The sequence below is a fragment of the Rhinopithecus roxellana genome, chromosome 11 (genome assembly GCF_007565055.1).
Source record: "Rhinopithecus roxellana isolate Shanxi Qingling chromosome 11, ASM756505v1, whole genome shotgun sequence".
Classification (NCBI taxonomy): domain Eukaryota; kingdom Metazoa; phylum Chordata; class Mammalia; order Primates; family Cercopithecidae; genus Rhinopithecus; species Rhinopithecus roxellana.
Genome location: NC_044559.1, coordinates 43,613,657 through 43,633,492, shown reverse-complemented (window position 1 = coordinate 43,633,492; position 19,836 = coordinate 43,613,657). Strand labels below are relative to the sequence as shown.

General features: G+C 45.6%; 1 protein-coding gene across 2 annotated transcripts in view; it reads left to right on the top strand.

Annotated features, from left to right (window-relative positions):
- Nucleotides 1-19,836, top strand: part of CPXM2 (carboxypeptidase X, M14 family member 2) — a 205,483-nt gene that overhangs the window by 120,286 nt on the left and 65,361 nt on the right. For both annotated transcript variants that reach the window (XM_030941422.1, XM_010357489.2), the window contains exons 8-13: nt 1,210-1,333; nt 3,501-3,697; nt 5,041-5,220; nt 10,303-10,600; nt 15,083-15,222; nt 17,686-17,785. In XM_030941422.1, the coding sequence (XP_030797282.1) occupies nt 1,210-1,333; nt 3,501-3,697; nt 5,041-5,220; nt 10,303-10,600; nt 15,083-15,222; nt 17,686-17,785 (1,039 nt within the window). The remainder of the gene's footprint in view (nt 1-1,209; nt 1,334-3,500; nt 3,698-5,040; nt 5,221-10,302; nt 10,601-15,082; nt 15,223-17,685; nt 17,786-19,836) is intronic.

Sequence of the window (19,836 nt, the reverse complement as noted above, 5' to 3'; positions counted from 1 at the left end):
GTGAGAACCACAACCAGGGTGGTGATAGCTATAGCAATGGAGGTGATAACCACAACCAGGGAAGTGATAACCACAACGAAGAAGGTGATGATCACAAGCAGAGAGGTGATAACCACAACCAGGGAGGTGATAGCTATAATCAGGGAAGATGTCACCATAACCAGAGAGGTGATAATCACAACCAAGTATGTGATAGCCACAACCAGGGAGGTGATAGTCACAACTAAGGAAGGTGTATTACTTCATTCTCATGCTGCTATGGAGAAATACCTGAGACTGGGTAATTTATAAAGAAAACAATTTTAATTGACTCAGAGTTCTGCATGACTGGGAAGGTCTCAGGAAACTTACAATAATGGCTGAAGGCACCTCTTCACAGGGCAGCAGGAGAGAGAATGAATGCCGAGTGAAGGGGGAAGCCCCTTGTGAAACCATCAGATGTTGTGAGAACTCACAATCAGAAGAACAGCATGAGGGAAACCACCCCCATGATTCAATTACCTCCCACCTGGTCCCTTTCATGACATGTGGGGATTATGGGAACTACAATTCAAGATGAGTTTTGGGTGGGAACACAGCCAAACCCTATCAGCAAGTATCTCAGTCCATTCATGCTAAAATACTGTAACCTGAGTAGCTTATAAATAACATAAATCTATTCAGAGCTCTAGAGGCAGGAATGTCCAAGATCAAGGTACTGGCAGATCTAGGGTCTGGTGAGGGCTCACTTTCTGGTTCACAGGGCCATCGTTGTGCTGCATTCTCACTTGGCAGATGAACAAAGAAGCTCCTTTGGGCCTCTTTCATAAGGACACTAATCACCTCTGAGAGGGCCCAGCTCTTCATGCATTGGGGATTAGGTTTCAGCCTATGGATTTTGGGGGACATAAACATTTGGAGGATAACAGGAAGTGATAGCCATAACCAAGGGGTGTGGAAAGTATGGGACGGGGTGGGGGCAATGGCCAGGAGTTTCTTCCTAGGGGGGTGATGGTACAGCAGGTGCTGGAAGGAAAGCAGGCATTATCTAGGGCAGAGGGATATAAGGAGAGTGTTCTGGGTAGAGGTGATAGCAGCAGGAGTGTGCAGAATGTGGATGCACTTGGGAGGCTGTGGAGGAAAGCAAGAGGTTTCCGTCTTCTTGGGAGCTCTGTCCTTTTAGTGCATAGTCATCAATGCTTAGAGTTTTGGATTCACTTTGTTTTTCAGTTGATGAAAGTTGTGAATGAAATGTGTCCCAATATCACCAGAATTTACAACATTGGAAAAAGCCACCAGGGCCTGAAGCTGTATGCTGTGGAGATCTCCGATCACCCTGGGGAGCATGAAGTCGGTGAGAAGGGCCCCTCTGGGATGCTTGGCCCCTTCATCTTTGGTACCCATGTAAACAGTTAGGAGATTGTTCACCCTATGAGAAGATTCATGCCACAGGGCGTCAGCTGTCCACACCACTGCTGTCTCACATAGACAGATTCTGCACATGTTGGCTCTGTGAACCACTCATCTTATGATATGGACTATAGAATTATTTACACTGGAAATACCCATCTTCTCTCCAAAGGGAGCATATTTCATTCTCTGTCGTCTACCTCTGAGACCAACCACAACAGCCAAAGAAGAAAGTGGCTGAGGTGGGCAGGACAGAACTTCTTCCTCCTTCAGGATTCCCTGATCGTTAATGGCTCATACTAGAGGAGCTTCTCCCACTTCTTAAAAAAATTCAATTCTATTTTTAGATATTTCCTGTTTTCAGCCATTTCCCATTCAATCACTCCCCAGCCTGCACCTCTATAGGTGAGATGGGCTTCTCTGTTTTTCTTTTTGGTAAATCTGGGAGCTCTTTAGAAATCTGCTGATATTTAGGTACAAAGATTTGTCCGATTTACTTGAACATTCATCAAAGTCTCAGGAGTTCCTCTCAGGAGGTTTTTTTGTTTTGTTTTGTTTTGTTTTAGATGGAGTTTTGCTCTTGTTGCTTAGCCTGGAGTGCAATGGCATAATCTCGGCTCCTGGAGCCCTCCGCCTCCTGGGTTCAAGCAATTCTCCTGCCTCAGCCTCCTGAGTAGCTGGGATTATAGGCATGCGCCACCACGCCTGGCTAATTTTTGTATTTTTAGTAGAGACGGGGTTTCTCCATGTTGGTCAGGCTGGTCTTGAACTCCCGACCTCAGGTGATCCGCCTGCCTTGGCCTCCCAAAGTGCTGGGATTACAGGAGTGAGCCACCGCACCCGGCAGGAGTTTATTTTAAATGATAAAACTTTATCTTCTGGTAAAATCACATTTCCTCAAAAGCAGCAGCTTTGCCAATGAGGGAAGGAAATGTGTTGTCAGCTTGAGCCCAGCACTGATAAATGCCAGGCCCTAGTCCTTTCTGGCTGCTGTAACAAAATATCAGAGGTTGGGAAATTTATAAACAACAGAACTTTATTGCTCACAGTTCTGGAGGCTGGGAAGTGCAAGGTCAAAGCGTGGGCAGATTCAGTGCCTGGTGAGGGCTGTTCCTCTTAAGACCCCTTCTTGTCTTACATGGCAGGAGCAGAAGGTCAAAAGTGCCTGGCTAGTTCTCTGGAACCCTTTTATAAGAGGAGTAATCTTTTCATCACTTCCTGAAGGCACCATCTCTTTTACTTATTTTTCCTTTTTTTGAGACGGTCTCATTCCATCTCCCAGGCTGGAGTACAGTGGCACAATCTTGGCTCATTACAACCTCCGCCTTTTGGGCTCAAGCAATCTTCCCACCTCAGCCTCCTGAGAAGCTGGGACTACAGGTGTGCATCACTATGCCCAGCTAATTTTTTTTGTTTGTTTTTTGTAGAGTTAGGGTTTTGCCATGTTGCCCAGACTGATCTTGAACTCCTGCACTGGAGCCCTCTCCCAAAGTGCTGGAATTATAGGTGTGAGCCGCTGCACCCGGCCGGCCCCTCCTCTTAATACTCACGTTTGATCTTAAGTTCCAGCATATGAATTTTAGGGGGACACATACATTAAACCATAGCACCCTAAGATTTCAAAGCTGAGCTTTGAAAGAAAAAATCCCTAAAGAAAGCCCACTTTACACTGCATCACTGCTGATTTGCCCTGATGGACTATTTTCTGCTTATATTCATTTGTCTTTGTTAAACTTAATAGGAAGTTATTTTAAGAAAAATAATTGCCTCCCAAAAGAGAGGCACTGATTGCTATGGCTTGTGCTCAACTTGTAAATGTTAAGCCCTAAGCACTATGCTATTTGATCTGTTCTTGGTAAGTAAGAATGGACATTATTACCCTGTGAGAGGTGTCATGTCAGATTTTTCTACACATTTTCTTGCACACCTGACTCTCTGGGAATAAGACAGTTGTCCTGATGTCATTTTAGAGGTTTGTTTGAAAGAACAAATAGGGCTAAAATGGCAAGCTTATATTATTCAAGACTTTCCCCCTAACACAATGTGACAAGCACTGTTTGGCCCTAAGTGTTTCAACATGAACCTGTGCTTCTCTCTGTCTTTGAGTAAAGGTGAGCCCGAGTTCCACTACATCGCGGGGGCCCACGGCAATGAGGTGCTAGGCCGGGAGCTGCTGCTGCTGCTGGTGCAGTTCCTGTGCCAGGAGTACTTGGCCCGGAATGCGCGCATCGTCCACCTGGTGGAGGAGACGCGGATTCACATCCTCCCCTCCCTCAACCCCGATGGCTACGAGAAGGCCTACGAAGGGGTAATGGCCCTGGCCCATCTCACCCAATAGGATGTGGGCAGCGAGGCCCCAGCTCCAGGGTTATGCAAAATTCCACCTTATGAGCTTTATTTATTTATTTTTTGAGTCAGAGTCTCCCTATGTCGCCCAGGCTGGAGTACAGTGTCACAATCTCCACTCACTGCAACCTCTGCCTCCTGGGTTCAAGCGATTCTCCTGCCTCAGCCTCCTAAGTAGCTGGGATTACAGGCGCCTGCCACCACACCCAACTAATTTTTGTATTTTGAGTAGAGAGGAGGTTGGCCAGGCTGGTCTCAAACTCATGACCTCAGTTAATCAGCCAGCCTTGACCTCCCAAAGTGCTGGGATTACAGGTGCAAGCCACCGTGCCTGGTCACACAAGTTTTATTTTTGAGTGTCTCTGCTGAGGCAGGGAAGCCCACAAGGTTTATGAAAGGTGCAAAGCAGGCACTGAGAATGATGGTGGCCTTGAGAGGTGGACGTGCCGACATACTGGAGGAAGTGAAGATGAACAGCAGTATTGCTATATACATAACAATAATAGAATCCAGTAGTACCACTTTATGTTGGCTAAGCACTTAATCATGGCATGTGTTAGCCTTGATTATTGCCTTTAATCTTCTCATCAGTCTTCTGAGGAAGTTGTTTTATTATTCTGATATATTCTTTATATTTTATGTTCCAATTATGATATAGAACATATTTAGGTTATAGGTGTGCATAGAATATGCACATGTACAGAATTATGTATAAAGAGAACATAGAGTATAGTTAGTATTATGTTGTGTTGTGTATTGACAGTGATATATCACAATACCTAGGAATAAAATGGAAAATTATATTAAAACAATGGTACCTATCAAATACAAGCTTTACAGTATAGAAATGTGGTCGCATTTATTGGTGCAGATATAGTCAGTTAGGAATTTGCATTGCTAAATAGTGAGCCAGAATCATGGGCAGGCAGGGAGAATGCATTACTATGGTGGCCAGTGATACTGCAATGATGAGTTCATTGCTACTCAGAGGTTCACCTGGCCAGTATGGAAGAGAGGAAGGTAGGGGTGGAAGAAGGAACCTAATGCTTTTTAAGCACTTCCATGTGGCAGGGGTGGTTCTCTGAATTCCCTCTTTGGAGTAATTTGACTGAACTATCTACCACCCACCAGATATTAATAGGAAGTTTTTCAATATTCTCCTTTAGATGCCATCTTGGGGTCAAAGGGCATCCAGAGGCTTAGAGACACTCCCCAAGGGGAAGTGGAGATGGAGGCATCTTGTATGGTAGAGGGTCCGCGTTGTCCTGCAGCCTCTGCATTCTTCACACTCTCACTTGTCTCCAGGGCTCGGAGCTGGGAGGCTGGTCCCTGGGACGCTGGACCCACGACGGAATTGACATCAACAACAACTTTCCTGATTTAAACACGCTGCTCTGGGAGGCAGAGGATCGACAGAACGTCCCCAGGAAAGTTCCCAATCACTATATTGCAATCCCTGAGTGGTTTCTGTCGGAAAATGCCACGGTGAGTCAGAATACCCCTCATCTGTAAAGCAGCAAAAGGCCGGGCTTAACCCCCATTGGTATTTGCAGAGGATAGGACATTTAAGAAAGAGACGAAACAATTTTTTTTTCTTTCATGTTTTCTCCAAAAGCAGATAAGTGTGCTAGATAATAACTACCTTTTAGGTGGATATTTGGGGAGATTCTTCGTAGAGGAGAAATCATTTAATTATATTTCTTAACAAACACATGGAGCTTCAAAACCAAAACAACCTCCCCTGAATTGCACATGTTTGTTACTACCTTTCATATCTTTCTCACTGTCGGTTATATTACTAAGAAATTATCCTCAGCCCTTACTGATTGCTTAATATATCTTATATTTATTTTAGCACATCCCTTGGGTTTACTACATGTGGTGTTTCTTTGGAAAGAAAAATGAAATTAGATGAGAAATATTTCCTCAGATTTCTTAGGTCTTGTTTTACAAAGAGTATGTTGTAGAAGAAATAATTCTCCCATACCTCTTATTGTCTTTCCTGGGCATCATAGTTGAGCTCCTTACTCTGATTCTTCGATCGTAAACATTCTTCAAGAGTTCTACCTTTATTGATATATAAGTTAGTGTTGGATTCAGCTGCAGCCACAGAAAAATCAAAATAGTGCCTTAACAAGGTAAAAGTTTCTTTCTTTCTTCACGTAAAAGTACCCTGGAAGCCAGCCAAGGGCCAGACATGAGGAACCCAGGATTCATCTCTGTCTCTGTCTCTGCCATGTCAGCATGTGGCACTCATCTTCAAGGTCATAATCCAGGGTGGCAGCTGGTGCTCCAACTGTCATGTGTCTGAAGGAACAGGAGAGAAAGGGTTTGGGGAAAAGAAAAAGTTCTTCTCTCAGATAATTCAATTTCCTATAAGCAGTTCTACATAATGCTTCTGCTTAACTCTCACTGGCCAGAATTCAGTTGCACATGGTATCAGCCACTGCAAGGAAGGCCGGGAAATGCTCTATTTTAGACAAGCAAATTGCAAGCTCAAAACAAAGAAACAACAACAAAAAAAGATTGGACTTCTCCTACTGTGGATTAAAGGGAGCTGGAGAGAGGACAGCAGCTCTCCCTTGGCATTCCAGCCCCCAGCACAGCAAATGTGGGTGCCACGTACTGGAGGAGGAGCAGCAGGGTGGGCTCCTTTAGTGACTGACAGTCCAGGGTCATCCAGCCCTCAGGAAGTGAGCAGTAGGGTGATGAAGACAGACAGCAGCAATGCCACTTGGTTCAGTTAGGATGCCCAAGGGTGCTGATGTGGGCAGGAGACTAGGGAGGCCCCTGAGTCTTCTGTCTTCTAAATCTTCTCTTATGTTTCCCACATCACCTGTTTTAGTTGTTTCTTGCTCATTTGTTTGTTTTTCCACCTAACATCCTATTGACACTGGGCAAAGTTGAGAATTCAAGCTATGTTATTCTTTAGGAACACTTAGACCAAAATTGGAATTTGGTTGCCGGCTTTCTTAGCCACTAGGCTATAAGAGCTAAGTAATCCTTTTAGCACAATTGTGCAGAGTCTCTGGATGTTCAGTCTTTGCTTTTAGACTAGAATTTAGTTATCTGACCTTGTTGTCTAGAACTACAAGGAGAATTACACAATTCTATCATCACCAATAGTTTTCTCAATTGTGGATAGACTAGATAGATAAGAAATCAGCAAAGATAAAGATTTGAGTAACAAGGCTAACAGGCTTGACATAAGGGGCCTGAAAGAATTCTATAACCAATGATGGCCGGGCGCGGTGGCTCACGCTGGTAATCTCAGCACTTTTGGAGGCCGAAGCCGGCGGATCACGAGATCAGATCGAGACCATCCTGGCTAACATGGTGAAACCCCGTCTCTACTAAAAATACAAAAAATTAGCCGGGCGTGGTGGCGGGCGCCTGTAGTCCCAGTACTTGGGAGGCTGAGGCAGGAGAATGGCGTGAACCTGAGAGGCGGAGTTTGCAGTGAGCCCAGATTGCGCCACTGCACTCAAGCCTGGGTGACAGAGTGAGACTCCATCTCAAAAAAAAAAAAAAAAAAAATTCTATAACCAATGATTAGAGAATATTCTTCACAGTAATCCTGTAACATTTAAAAAAATTGATGATAAACTGGGCTTATAAGGGAAATCTCAACAAATTTCAGAGAATAGGTGTTAGACAGACCTTGGTCTCACCACCATACAGTTAAACTAGAAGACTATAATAAGATTAATGAAAACCTCATCATGTATTTAGAAAATAAAAAACTTCTACAGAATAAGTCAAAGAAAAAAATATTGACAACTAATAAGTAATTAGAACTGAATAATAATGAAAAGATTACATATGAAAATTTGTGGATTACAGCAAAGAATAGTGCTTTAGGAAAATGTATAACTTTAAGTTATTATATTGCAAAAGAAGGCTGAAAGTTAACTAACTTAAGAAGTTAGCAAATAAATAAATAAATAAGTAACAGAAGAAACCCAAAGAAAGAGAGATTAATTTATAAACAAGGGCATTGGGAGGCTGAGGCAGGCAGATCACTTGAGGTCAGGAGGTCAAGACTAGCCTGGCCAACATGGTGGAACCCTGTCTCTACTAAAAATACAAAAATTAGCCAGGCGTGGTGGTGCACAACTGTGGTCCCAACTACTTGGGAGGCTGAGGTAGGAGGATCGCTTGAACCTGGGAAGTGGAGGTTGCAGTGAGCTGAGATTATGCCACTGCATTCCACCCTGGGCAACAGAGTGAGACCCTGTCTCAAAAAAAAAAAAAATTAAAATTAATAAATAGAAAACAAGGGCAAAAATGAATGAAATAATAGAAAACAAAGAAATAATATGAAGTGATTTGTCTATAGAAAGGTGTGTTCGATAAAATTTAACAATTATTCACAACAATATCTCATCAAATTTTGAATATAGCTTTTAGTGTGAGGAAGGCTATTTTAGGTGAGATGCAAATGGCATTCATCATAAAAGATTAGTAAATTCGACTCCATGGAGGTAAGAAAGCCTGTTCCTCAAAAGATTTGAAAAACTGTGACAAGCTAAAAATTGGGAGGAGTTATTTATAAATTATATGACTGAGAATGTTGAAAATTTAAAAGCTGAAGAGTAACAAATAATAAAAATATGAACAATTCAGTAGAAAAATGGCCAAAGGTAAGAGAGGAGGAAACAGAATTAATAGAAATGACAAGATGTTCTACCTCACTAGTACTAAGGACATGCAGATGAGAGAACATTATATGTCCATTGTTTGGCAAAAGTAAAAATCCCCCCAGTGTAGGAGGGAATACGGGACAGATTTCTTGTACATTGTGGGTGAGTATACACTGTGGATGAGTATACATTTGATTACCTTGTAAAGTAGAATATTTTTATATCCTATGCCTCTGCAATTTCACTTCTGGTGATATGTGCAAGACAAATTCCAACACATATGTACCAGGAGACAGTAAAAGAAAGTTCAAAGCAACACTCTTCATTATAGCAAAAGATTGAAAATTACCAACGCCCATCATCTAAGAATAGGCATTAATGCATTAAATGGGATCTCCATATTGAAGTGAAAAAAAGCCTGAAAATAGCTTTATTCAACGACAGGATGAATCTGGGAAACACAAAATTGAGTGGGAGGAAAAAGAAATTGCAGAAGGCAACCAGCAGTATCGTTGCGCCCCTCCGCCCCTGCCTTTTTTTTTTTTTAGATCAAAAGCAAGTAAAACCAAATGGTATATTTTCAGGTATACACATATGGGATAAAACAAAAGAGAGAGAATGAGAATCACATCACTTAGGATACAGTAGGTACCTCTGAGTGGGAGGCAGGAGGGTGGATAGGTTGGATGGTGTAGGCACACAGAACAGAAATTGTTAGGGAGGTCTGCGGTTGGATGGTGGGTTCACAGGTGTTTTCCATGTTGAAATAAATAACAGAAGGGAATCCCAGCACTTTGGGAGGCTGAGGCGGGCAGATCACGAGGTCAGGAGATCGAGACCATCCTGGCCAACATGGTGAAAACCTATCTCTACTGAAATATAAAATATTAGCCAGGCATGGTAGTGGGCGCCTGTAGTCCCAGCTAGTCAGGAGGCTGAGGCAGGGGAATCGCTTGAACCCGGGAGGCGGAGGTTGCAGTGAGCCGAGGTCGTGCCACTGCACTCCAGCCTGGCAACAGAGCAAGACTCTGTCTCAAATAAATAAATAAATAAAACCAGAGGGGGACCAAGCACAGACCAACAGTGATACTGTATAATGAACTAAGCTCTCTCATTGGTCCAATCCAGGGCCTCTGAGGTGTTTAAACAAAAACAACAAAACTTAATGAATCCCAAGTCCATCTCATCCCTTACTCAGTTTTCTATACATCATGGTGAAATGATTTCCAATGTCTGTTGTCATTGTCAATTTGATCTTACTGAGATTATCTTCACAGAGATTAGCAATTTATGATAAATACTTGTTTCACTGATCAATGCTTGACCATATCAAACTTTCAAATTTTAGCTTTTAACATGGTTTTCTTTTTTTCTTAAATGTTATTGTTAAATGATGTCAAACATACAGAATTAGGGAGGAAGCTGCCCAGGATCGCCATGGACCCATCTCAGCCTCTAACACTTACCAATTCCTGTTTCGTCCACATCTTCACTCACTTTCTCCTCCTCCCCCAGGTTACTAAAACTAAACCCAGGCATCATAGCCTTTCCTTTGTAAAGATTTCAGTAGATATCTCTAAAAAATAAAGGCACTCTTTTTATAACCATAAGGCGTTACCATTATTATATCAAAATAAAGTATTCCTTAATATTGTCAAGTATCTGGTCAGTGCTCACATTTCCCCTGTTATTCCCCCCTCCCCAAGGTTGTTTAAATCAAGATCCAAACAAAGCCCATTCATTTGATTGGTTTATGAGTCTTTCTAAGTCTCTTTCACATTTTTCCAGAATTGATTTTGAAATTCTAAACTTTACTAAGATTATTCCATAAAAGCACTGCTGTTTTGACTACGTCCCTGTTTGACAGCTGGGGAGAGAAAGCAGCTTCCTGCTCATTTTACTTGTCCATTTGGGATGTTCACAGGTGGCCGCCGAGACCAGAGCAGTCATAGCCTGGATGGAAAAAATCCCTTTTGTGCTGGGCGGCAACCTGCAGGGCGGCGAGCTGGTGGTGGCGTACCCCTACGATCTGGTGCGGTCCCCCTGGAAGACGCAGGAACACACCCCCACTCCCGACGACCACGTGTTCCGCTGGCTGGCCTACTCCTATGCCTCCACGCACCGCCTCATGACGGACGCCCGGAGGAGGGTGTGCCACACGGAGGAGTTCCAGAAGGAGGAGGGCACTGTCAATGGGGCCTCCTGGCACACCGTTGCTGGAAGTAAGCCTCCCTCTTGGGGACAGTGGGCTGCAGGTGCAGGAGGACGCTGCAGGGATCTCCTCCTGGCCCTCCTGGTATCACTACTGTCCCATTGTCACTAAGTGGTGGCTGCCACGGTGGAGCACTTAGGACCTGCCAGCACTTTCCTAAGCACAGCACTCAGGCTCTCCTTCCATCCTGGCCCCAGTCTCACTTTCCAGTGCACAAAGGAGGTAACAGGGGCTGGAGACCCAAAGGGATCTGCTCGAGGAAGAAAGGCACAGGGCTGGGGTCTCTGACTCCATGGCCTGTGCTTAGCCTCAAAGCTATTCAGATTTGACAGGGTCAGAGATGGGTAAAATTGGAGTGAATGGCAATAGTGGACAAAACAAAAACAAAGACAAAAAAAAAAAAAAAAAACCCAACCTAGTGAAGGGGTGGAGAGCATGCTGGTGCTGGCGCTGGAGCCTGAGTTTTTCTTATCTATATGAGCTCTTCTGTTCTTGGGTGATGTCCTGTGCTGTAAATCCACAGAGGGGGCCAGGTATCCATCCCAAGCTCAGCTGTGCAGGGACTCTGAGCTGCAGACTGAACCTGTGGTGAAGACGGTTCCATTCTTACCTGCTGTCCTCCAACGGCCAGCAGGCCGGCCCGTCACACTCATACCCACAGCCTGCGGTCAACACTGACTGTGTGCTGCATGGAGAATACAAAGTATTGCTCCTGGCATCCACTCAGGACTGTAGAGGTTCTCAGGAGAGACTTCAGAAATTCCCTCACAGCAGCCAGAAGGCCTCGCGGTCCACACGTCAGGACAAGCACTTGGTTTCCTGTCTCAGGGCTGTTCCCTAAACCTGGAGGGATGAGGATGTCCCGTTTCCAAAGTCCCTCTGCATTGACTGCAGGACCCTGGGCATAATGCTTCTTGCTTCCTTCCTTCGCTTTGTGAGGGTTGCTCAAGCCAATGATGAATTTGCAAAATATTTTCACGTCAGACTGGGGGTTCAAATCCCACTCTGTTACTTAGTTGCTGTGTGATGCAGGGCCAGTTACTTAACCTCTCTGAACCCTTGCACTTTTTCATTTGTAAAAATGGTCATGATGAAGAGGATGGTGGTAGTAATACCAGCTCCCTCCAGGAAGCTGTGAGGATTACGCAGGTGGAAGATGTGAATGTGCTTGATGTGTGGCTCACAGAAACAGTCGCGATAAGTTCCCGTCCCCTGCGGACTCCCCTCTGCAGTAACACGCTGCTGTGAAACCTCATATGAGCACATCCTTATTGTCGGTTTCACTGTACTGATAAGCGTTAATATTGTTTGACTTTGTTAGAAACTCAGCCTTCACCTACTTTTCAAGGATGTTCCCACCTTTGGGAAAAGAAAAACAAAGTAGAAATACTTGTTTCCCTGGGCATTTTAAAACATGTACAGAAAGCTTGACGTTTTTGCCTTTTACAGACCAAGTGGAGGCATTTTACCTAAATCCATCATGGTTTTACCTTGTATAAAATAAAATTTAAAAAAATGCAAATCTCTATCTATCAAGAAAAATTCCCAATGGCAAAAAGCATTCTTGCTTTTCAAGTTTTTAGCCCTAAAAACCCACCTACAAAAAGCTTTAAGTAAAATACCTGTTTATTTCTTGTGGCTGCTGTGACTAAATTGGGCATGGGCACACCCGGATTCCCCAGCGTTGGTCACTCGTAACATTTTGCGAAGTTGGCTGCCACACAATCACATAGGTAGTGTTTGATTTTTTTTCTATCAATTATATTTTCCATTATTTCTGGGACCTTGCAGCAGAGCCATGTGGTAGCTTGAGCCTTTTTAGTCATTAATCTTCCTGACAGTGTGATGAAGTCTGCAGATTCATTGCTTTGTAGATTAATGAAATGTGACTTGTAATTTCCTTTCCTCCCCCTCCCTCTCCTCTCCACCTTTTTGTTCCATTTTTTTTTTCTCACTCATTAGCTGTGCCCTGCCAGGCACTAGTTAATGGGGAGTGGCCCAGTCGAGAGCAAGGGTCAATACATTTTGAAATGTACATTGTTTGGAGTATGTATGCTTTCACTCCAGACGCCTTTGAGCCTCTCTGTTCCTGCAACCCTGCACCTTCTCCTCCACAGTGAAGGAAGGTGTTGTGGTTGCATCAGATGCACAGAGCTGTAAGGAATGTGGCTGTGCCTTCCCTGCTGAAGCTGGTGACAAGAGAAGGATGCCAGTTAGGGAGAGAACACAAAGGAATATCTCACCACCCCAGCTAGGACCGAAGGCTTGTGAAGAGCTATCTGGGGCACATCGTGGCCCCTTGTTCACACACTTCAGACAGGAAGTAGCATTTTGCTTTCGAAGCCTGTCTCTGGCCATGTGTTCTCAGCAAGGTGATACACTCTGGAAGGCTGGCGGGCAGCAGCAAGACAGCATGGCCCAGGCTTCTCCACTTCCCTCTGGTTTCTCATTTTGCCAGTTCTTCTAAAACTTCCTGTGCTCTGAAGACACATATTGCAAAATGGCAGGCTCACTCCAGAACGTTTAAATATCGCATTTGTTTCGGCGCTAACGAGGACTGGAAGGGTGGAAGTGACCATCGTTTTCTCTGCAGACAGGTGTTCAGCCCTCCCGGAAAGCTGACACCTGTGCTCACGGGTGGCTTGTTGTGCCCTGGCCTTCTTGCACTGTCTGCAATTCCACACTGCGGGTTTGACCGAAGGAATTTTGACCAGTCTCCTTCAATGAGACGGGGGCCCACGTGAAGGATTTTCCATTGACTTAGCTCTGTCCCACCCTTTTTATTCCACTGCTCTCACTGCAAACACGCTGTGTTTCATCACAGGCTTAATCAGAAGCCCATTGCTGATGACATGTGGATGGTTCGAATCTGGCATTGGGTAGAGTAGCCGTATACTTAACGCCATTTTGCCTCTGACTTCAGTGACCAGGCAGCAGATTGATAGAGTTGCTCTTGATACCCCAAAGCCACGGCTTTGATACTGAGCATTGCAGGAGAGGGTTCCTTCTGGTGCACTGAGTGAGAATGAAGAAAATTTGTCGAAGGCACACAGCACTCCTGCTTTCTGTGACCCCGACCCTAGAGCCCAGGGAGGGTGGTCAGAGGGGCCTTCTACTGGGTGAGTCACTCAGAGCACAGCTTGCTAATCATCATCCTGTTCGAAAACAAAAATGTTGAGAAGGAAGCCACTGGTACTTCAAGCCGTCAAACACTCATCTATTTCACAAATGTTGGCTAGTAGAGTGGGTGGAGTGGTGGCCTCCCCAGAAGATAATGTCTGCTTTCCAAAACCCCACACCTGGGAATGTTAGCTTATTTGGAAAACGAGTCTTGGCAGGTATCATTATATTCAGGGTCTCCAGATGGGGTCACCCTGTGTTACCTGGAAGCAAGACAGAAGAGGAGAAGCCCATGTGAAGACAGAGGCAGAGAGCTTAGTGATGTGGCCTCAAGACAAAGAAGGCCAGGGGCCCCCAGAAGCTGCAAGAGGCAAGGAAGGCTCCTCCCCTAGAGGAGGCTCCCCCTCTCAGAGGCTTTGGAGGGACCACAGACACCTTGGTTTCAGACTTCTGGCCTCTGAGACTGTGAGAGAATAAATTTCTATTGCTTTAAGCCAACCATTTGGTGGTAATTTACATTGTAACAGCAGCCCTAGGAAGTGAGTCCAGACACCCACTACACATCAGGCTGGGGCTTCCTGTCCTGCTGTTGTCACGCCAGGAGGCAGAAGGCTTGTCTGCTTTCAGGTGTACTGAGGGAGTGGGTTTGCCTACAAGTCCCCAAGCAGTGATGCTCTATTCGGAGCCATAGGCAAGGGCATGCAGACCTGGGCCCAAACCCTGACGCTGACCCTTTCCAGACACATACATGGTCCTGGGTACGATTCTTTCCCTTCTCAACCTCAATTTTCCTATTTGCAAAATTGTGCTGTGTTGCCTACCTCTGCTGGGTTTGGGATGAAAATTAAGTCACCTAATGGCTGCAGAGTGCTTAGGACAGATCCTGGCTTATAGGAGGCACTCGGCAAACAGTGGTAAGGATCGCAATTTTTGGAATCAAAATAGAAGACTGTCATAGAGCTATAGCTGAGACAGCATAACTGTAGAGAAAAACTTAATCAAACACTTAAAACCTGTAGTGTTCATGAATGACAGCTTTGCTCTAAAAATGGAGCTTTAAACTTTTTTACTTTAATAAAGTATTTTATCTAAATAGCATTATTTAAGTTCTTTTGGCTTTTTTGTCAAAGCCACACTTCCATGTGTCCGTCCTCACCACAAACCATTCTGGCTACATCTTCTCTCCAGACTCTCTCTAACTCACACACATTTGCTCTAATACAAATTTTTGTCTGTAGTAGATACTTGATACCTCCCTGTTTAAACAAGGCCTTCCGAACGTTCTTATACATTTCTGCTTCCCCCTGTGTCTCATTCCCCAGTGCCATTTCGAGTGTTGTTCAGTTACACTGTTGTCCCATTGGCTTGGCAGGTCTGAACGATTTCAGCTACCTTCATACAAACTGCTTCGAACTGTCCATCTACGTCGGCTGTGATAAATACCCACATGAGAGTCAACTGCCCGAAGAGTGGGAGAATAACCGGGAATCTCTGATTGTGTTCATGGAGCAGGTATATTGAGGGCATGTGGCTGGGATGAGGGGGACTAGCTGGGGGATGAGGCTGCCAGGTAGCTGAAAGTATGGGATGGAATTAGAGCTTCAGACCTTGGTCGTCATACTGGGCCATCTCAGTGCTTTGAGGAGCAACTCTGTGTTGACACTTGAGCAGGCCCCAGGGAAGAGAGCTCTAAACCAACGGTCATTGTCCCCATTGGCCTGGAGCAATTGGAACTGGTTCCTGAGCTCTCTGATGCTGCTCTGCAGGGAACAGGTGCTATGTGTTTGAGCCAACGTGCCCAGGCCCCTTGTCTCAGTCTGTTCCAGCTGCCATCACAAAACACCACAGACCAGGTGGCTTACAAGGTAGACTTGCAGCTCTGGAGGCCGGAAGTCCAAGACCAAGCTGCCCACAGAGTCGGTGTCCTCGGAGGCTTGTCTCCTCGGCTGCCATCTTGCCACCTCTTCACATGGTGGTTATCCTTCTGTGCATGTGCCTCTGTGTATGAGTCCAAATTTCCTCTTCTTAGGAGGATGCCACCTTAACAGCCTCATTTTCACTTAATTACCTCTTTGAAGGCTCCATCTCTAAATAGTCACATTCTGAGATACCGGGGTTGGGGCTTCAACATATGAATTTGGGGGCTGGGGTGGGGTGGGGACACAATTGAGTCCCTAACACCTTCCCAGGCCTTCAGAGTCACTGTTGCAGGTGGCAGGGGTGAATGACCTGGGAGCAGCTTTAACAAGTACCGCTGGGCTCTGCTACCCAGCTGGGGAGGGGCTGCTGCTACTTCCACTGAGAACCTTGGACACCTCCCTGCCGTAGGCTGTCAAGGACACATCCATCTTGCAGCATTAGTGAATTCACCAGTTCTAGTTCTGCAACTAACCAAACAGTATCCAGGCCCCACTAAGGAACAGACTAACTGGAAAGTAATGGATTAAACAGAAACAAATGTCAAGCCTCAGGGCTCCTGCTTTTTCTAAGTGTTAATTCTGACTCCACCTTAACCTCCATCCATTTGGAAGTAAGACCCTGAGGCTGGACACAAGGTTCCCCTTCCATGGGTTGTGCTCAGCAGTCAGAAGGCACATTCAGCCAATGGCTTTGGCTGGCACTTTTGGCTGCACTTCTGCACGGGGGCAGAGGTTGGCACCAGGATTTAGCATCTGACTCTGTCCCATGATGGTCTTGGTAGACTCAGCCCCCAGTGAGCTTCCCTGGCACAGAAGGGTGTGAGTCCATTTTTCCTTCTAAGGGGAACCTCACCCAAGGAATTCCTCTTCCCAGCCTGGAATTTTGTAAGAGAAGACTCTTTTTCTTTTGCATTTTGTAAAGAGAAGGATTTGACTGTAACAACCTAATCAGTCTTAAGTAATGATGCCATTTAGCCAAAAGGCCTCCTGTGGATAAAATGCCTAGTCCTCGTAATATGCAAAAAGTCATTGGTAATGATGGAATGTCACCTTGGATTGGCACATCGTTCTACAAGTGGGGAAACTGAGGCATAAGGTTCAAGTGCATCGCATGGCACAGTGAAGTCTTTGGAAGGGTCTATGCCTGGAGTTGTCATCTGTAGGAGGGTTTCTTTGAATTGTTTCTTTTCCCTCTGACTTTTAAGTCAGCAAGTCCCCAAAAGTCAAAATAAATATGCCTATAAAAATTAAATTTCAGTTTTTAGTAAATGTGTTTCTGTGAACCGTCTCGGATCCTAATATTTTTTAAGCCTCTGGGCATTTTAAGGGAAGACTTTCTGGTGCAAGCACCCAAAAGAAATGCAGAAGTTTACATTCCAAATCCATACAGAGCCAGGCAAGCCTATAACCCGAGGACTCCTGTTTTTCTAAGATATAATTTAATTGGTGTTTTTCTCTTCTTTTTTCTTTCCTCCTTTCCCCTGCTTCCTACTTAGCCTTTTTTGAAATGCAAAATAACCTGTCACTTCCCCCTCAGCAGACATTCCCTGCAGGGCAAGCTCATCTGTGCTCCAAGGCAGAACACCCACCTCCAGGGGCTGGCCTTGGAGGGCATGCTGAAAGCATGCCCGCTGGCCACTTTTACAACTTATTTCTGCCCAGGAAGGTGCCAACTCAACTGTTTGGTAGATAAGACACCAGGCTAGCAGGGTCTAGATAAGACACCTGCCCTTGCTCACTAGCCCCCTCACCTCATAAGTATCAGCTTTTTGCTCCAAAGGAGAAGTGGCACATTTTAAAGCAGGATGGTTCCCTAATGCTAGCTCCAGAAATAAGTTCACTTTTCTTACACCAAGACCTCGCCCTTGTTAATTGAACCCGACAATGCAGCGAGCAATGAACCTGCTTTTCGGTTCCGTGCCCCTGAGCAAGACGTGGTGCTGTGTGAGTTCTTGGTGGGAACTGGCCAATGGCGGGTTGACAGCCCCCTCCATTGTGCCGGTTGTGTCCAGATCTGGTCGGTGGCCTCACCCTGTGTCTCATGTTTGCTGAGCAGGTTCATCGTGGCATTAAAGGCTTGGTGAGAGATTCACATGGAAAAGGAATCCCAAATGCCATTATCTCCGTAGAAGGCATTAACCATGACATCCGAACAGGTAACTGCAAATGTGTACCAACTGTCTCTTGGTAAGAAATATCCATTTTTTTTTAGGTGTTTTACTTGGGTTACAATCATGAAATGACTGCCGGAAATGTCTTACTCAGAGCCGAATCACAGTCTCCTTCCTCTAAATTTCCCACTTTTCAAGAGACCCTTGAAAGGGAGGTTTTCAACCTGTGCTTCCTGGTTGCTCTCTGTCCCTTCCACAGGATGGTCATGCAGCAGCCAGCTGACCTCCAGGTGCAGTGGAAGTTTCTACGGAGTTGAGGAAGCAGCTCTGTGTCTATGGAGTTGTTGCATCTGCAGGCATCCTAGCTCTCAGACCAGGTGGAATGTGGCCTGTGTCCTTAAACCCAGAGGGGCCAGGGAGGGAGGGAGCCAGGCTGCTCCGGAGAGGGAGAAGCCATAGACTAGGCGACTTGTGGAGGAGTGGAGAGTTTGAAGGGACCAGCAGCAAGAAAACAGCTGGAAGGGTGGGTTGGGACTGGCCTTACATGCCCCTCCAGAGAGGATGCAACTTTTCTATTAAAGCACAGGAAATCACTGAGTGTGATGTCTTAGGAAGACTCAGGTGTCTGTAATGTGAAGGGAAGGATAAGAATAACAGGAATAATAAACGTGGGCATCTCCTATATGCCACTCTGTTAATAGCTCTCTTGTATTAACTCTGTCATTTAACTGCATCATTCCTCACATAAATTGTATCTTTCTTGATGCTGTCATTAGATGAGATGCATCAGGGAGACCCAGCTCCCACTCACTGGAAGGGATGAGTGTCTGATGGTGTTAACTAGTCAGGGTTAGCACGCGTGATTCCCTTTTGAATGCAGGGTAGAAAATTCTAGGAACTTGGATAATCTGAGGGTCAGAGAATGATCTCTAAAAGGCAGGGCTCACACCTTATTCCAACTCTCTTTTCTATGGAAGAAAAGAAATTTTAAGACCCAGGGTTTATAAACCAAATTCGGTTTCCAGTTCCTAAAATGCCAAAACAATCTCCCATTTTAAAATGCACTTATGAAGTGGCCACACCACGTCAGGACAGCAGAAGGCTGCCCCTGGATCACTCAGCAACAGCAGGAATAAGGAGCTGTTCCCCACACGATCTGTTCTCAAAGAATGCGCACACATGCTTTCTCTCAGTTGTTTTCACTTTATCCCTCTGAGGGAGACAGGCCATTCATTCCCACTCATTCAGGTGAAAAACAGAAGCTCAAGGAGGGCAGTGACCCACTGATGGTTAAGGGGTTAGAGGAGTTTGACTTCAGGTCTCTGACCCCCAGGTGGGCTGGAAGATGCCCTGCAGGTGCCCCTCAGGGTCCCAGAGGACTCTGCCCTGTTCTTTGCTGGTTACAAAGTGATATGAAAACAAAGGTGCTTAACAAGTCCAGGTTTTTCTTTTGTGCCACAGGGCTGTCATGACCTGGGATGCCCCACTTAAAACTGAAAATGCTGTGTCCCACTCCCCACCCCTGTCCTAGGCAAACAGGGCTGACTGTCCCATGATCTGACTTCCCACTGCTCCTCGTGGACTGACAGCCACACAGGGGGTCATCACTGCGGCGCCTCTGTCCACCTGAACCTTCTTCCCTGGGGGGTCCCTGGGTTCCTGCCTCCTGCCTTTCAGGTCTTTGCTCAGATGGCGCCATCTCACTGCAGCCAGCCCTGACCACTGTGAGCATGGCACCCTCCCTGCTGCCCTGTTGGTCCCTCTTACCTGCTCCGACTTTGTCCCTTCCCCGTGGCACATCTCCCTTCTAACACATCACGTAATAGGCTCATGTGTACTCTGCTCGTTATTTGTTTCTGCCTCTTCGCCCCCACGAGGTCAGGAGCCCTTGACTGTTTGATTGGTTTGTTCCTCAGTATATTACGAGCCCCCGTGCCTGGCCACTTCTGAGCAGTGGATGCTCAATAAATACTTGTTGATGAATGGGCGGATGAACAGTCCACGATGTTCCAGGATTACCCAGTGAGTGGCAGAGCTATGATTTGAGCCAAGCGCTAGAGACTTCAAATCTGGTGCTCCTTCCTTTATTTCCATGC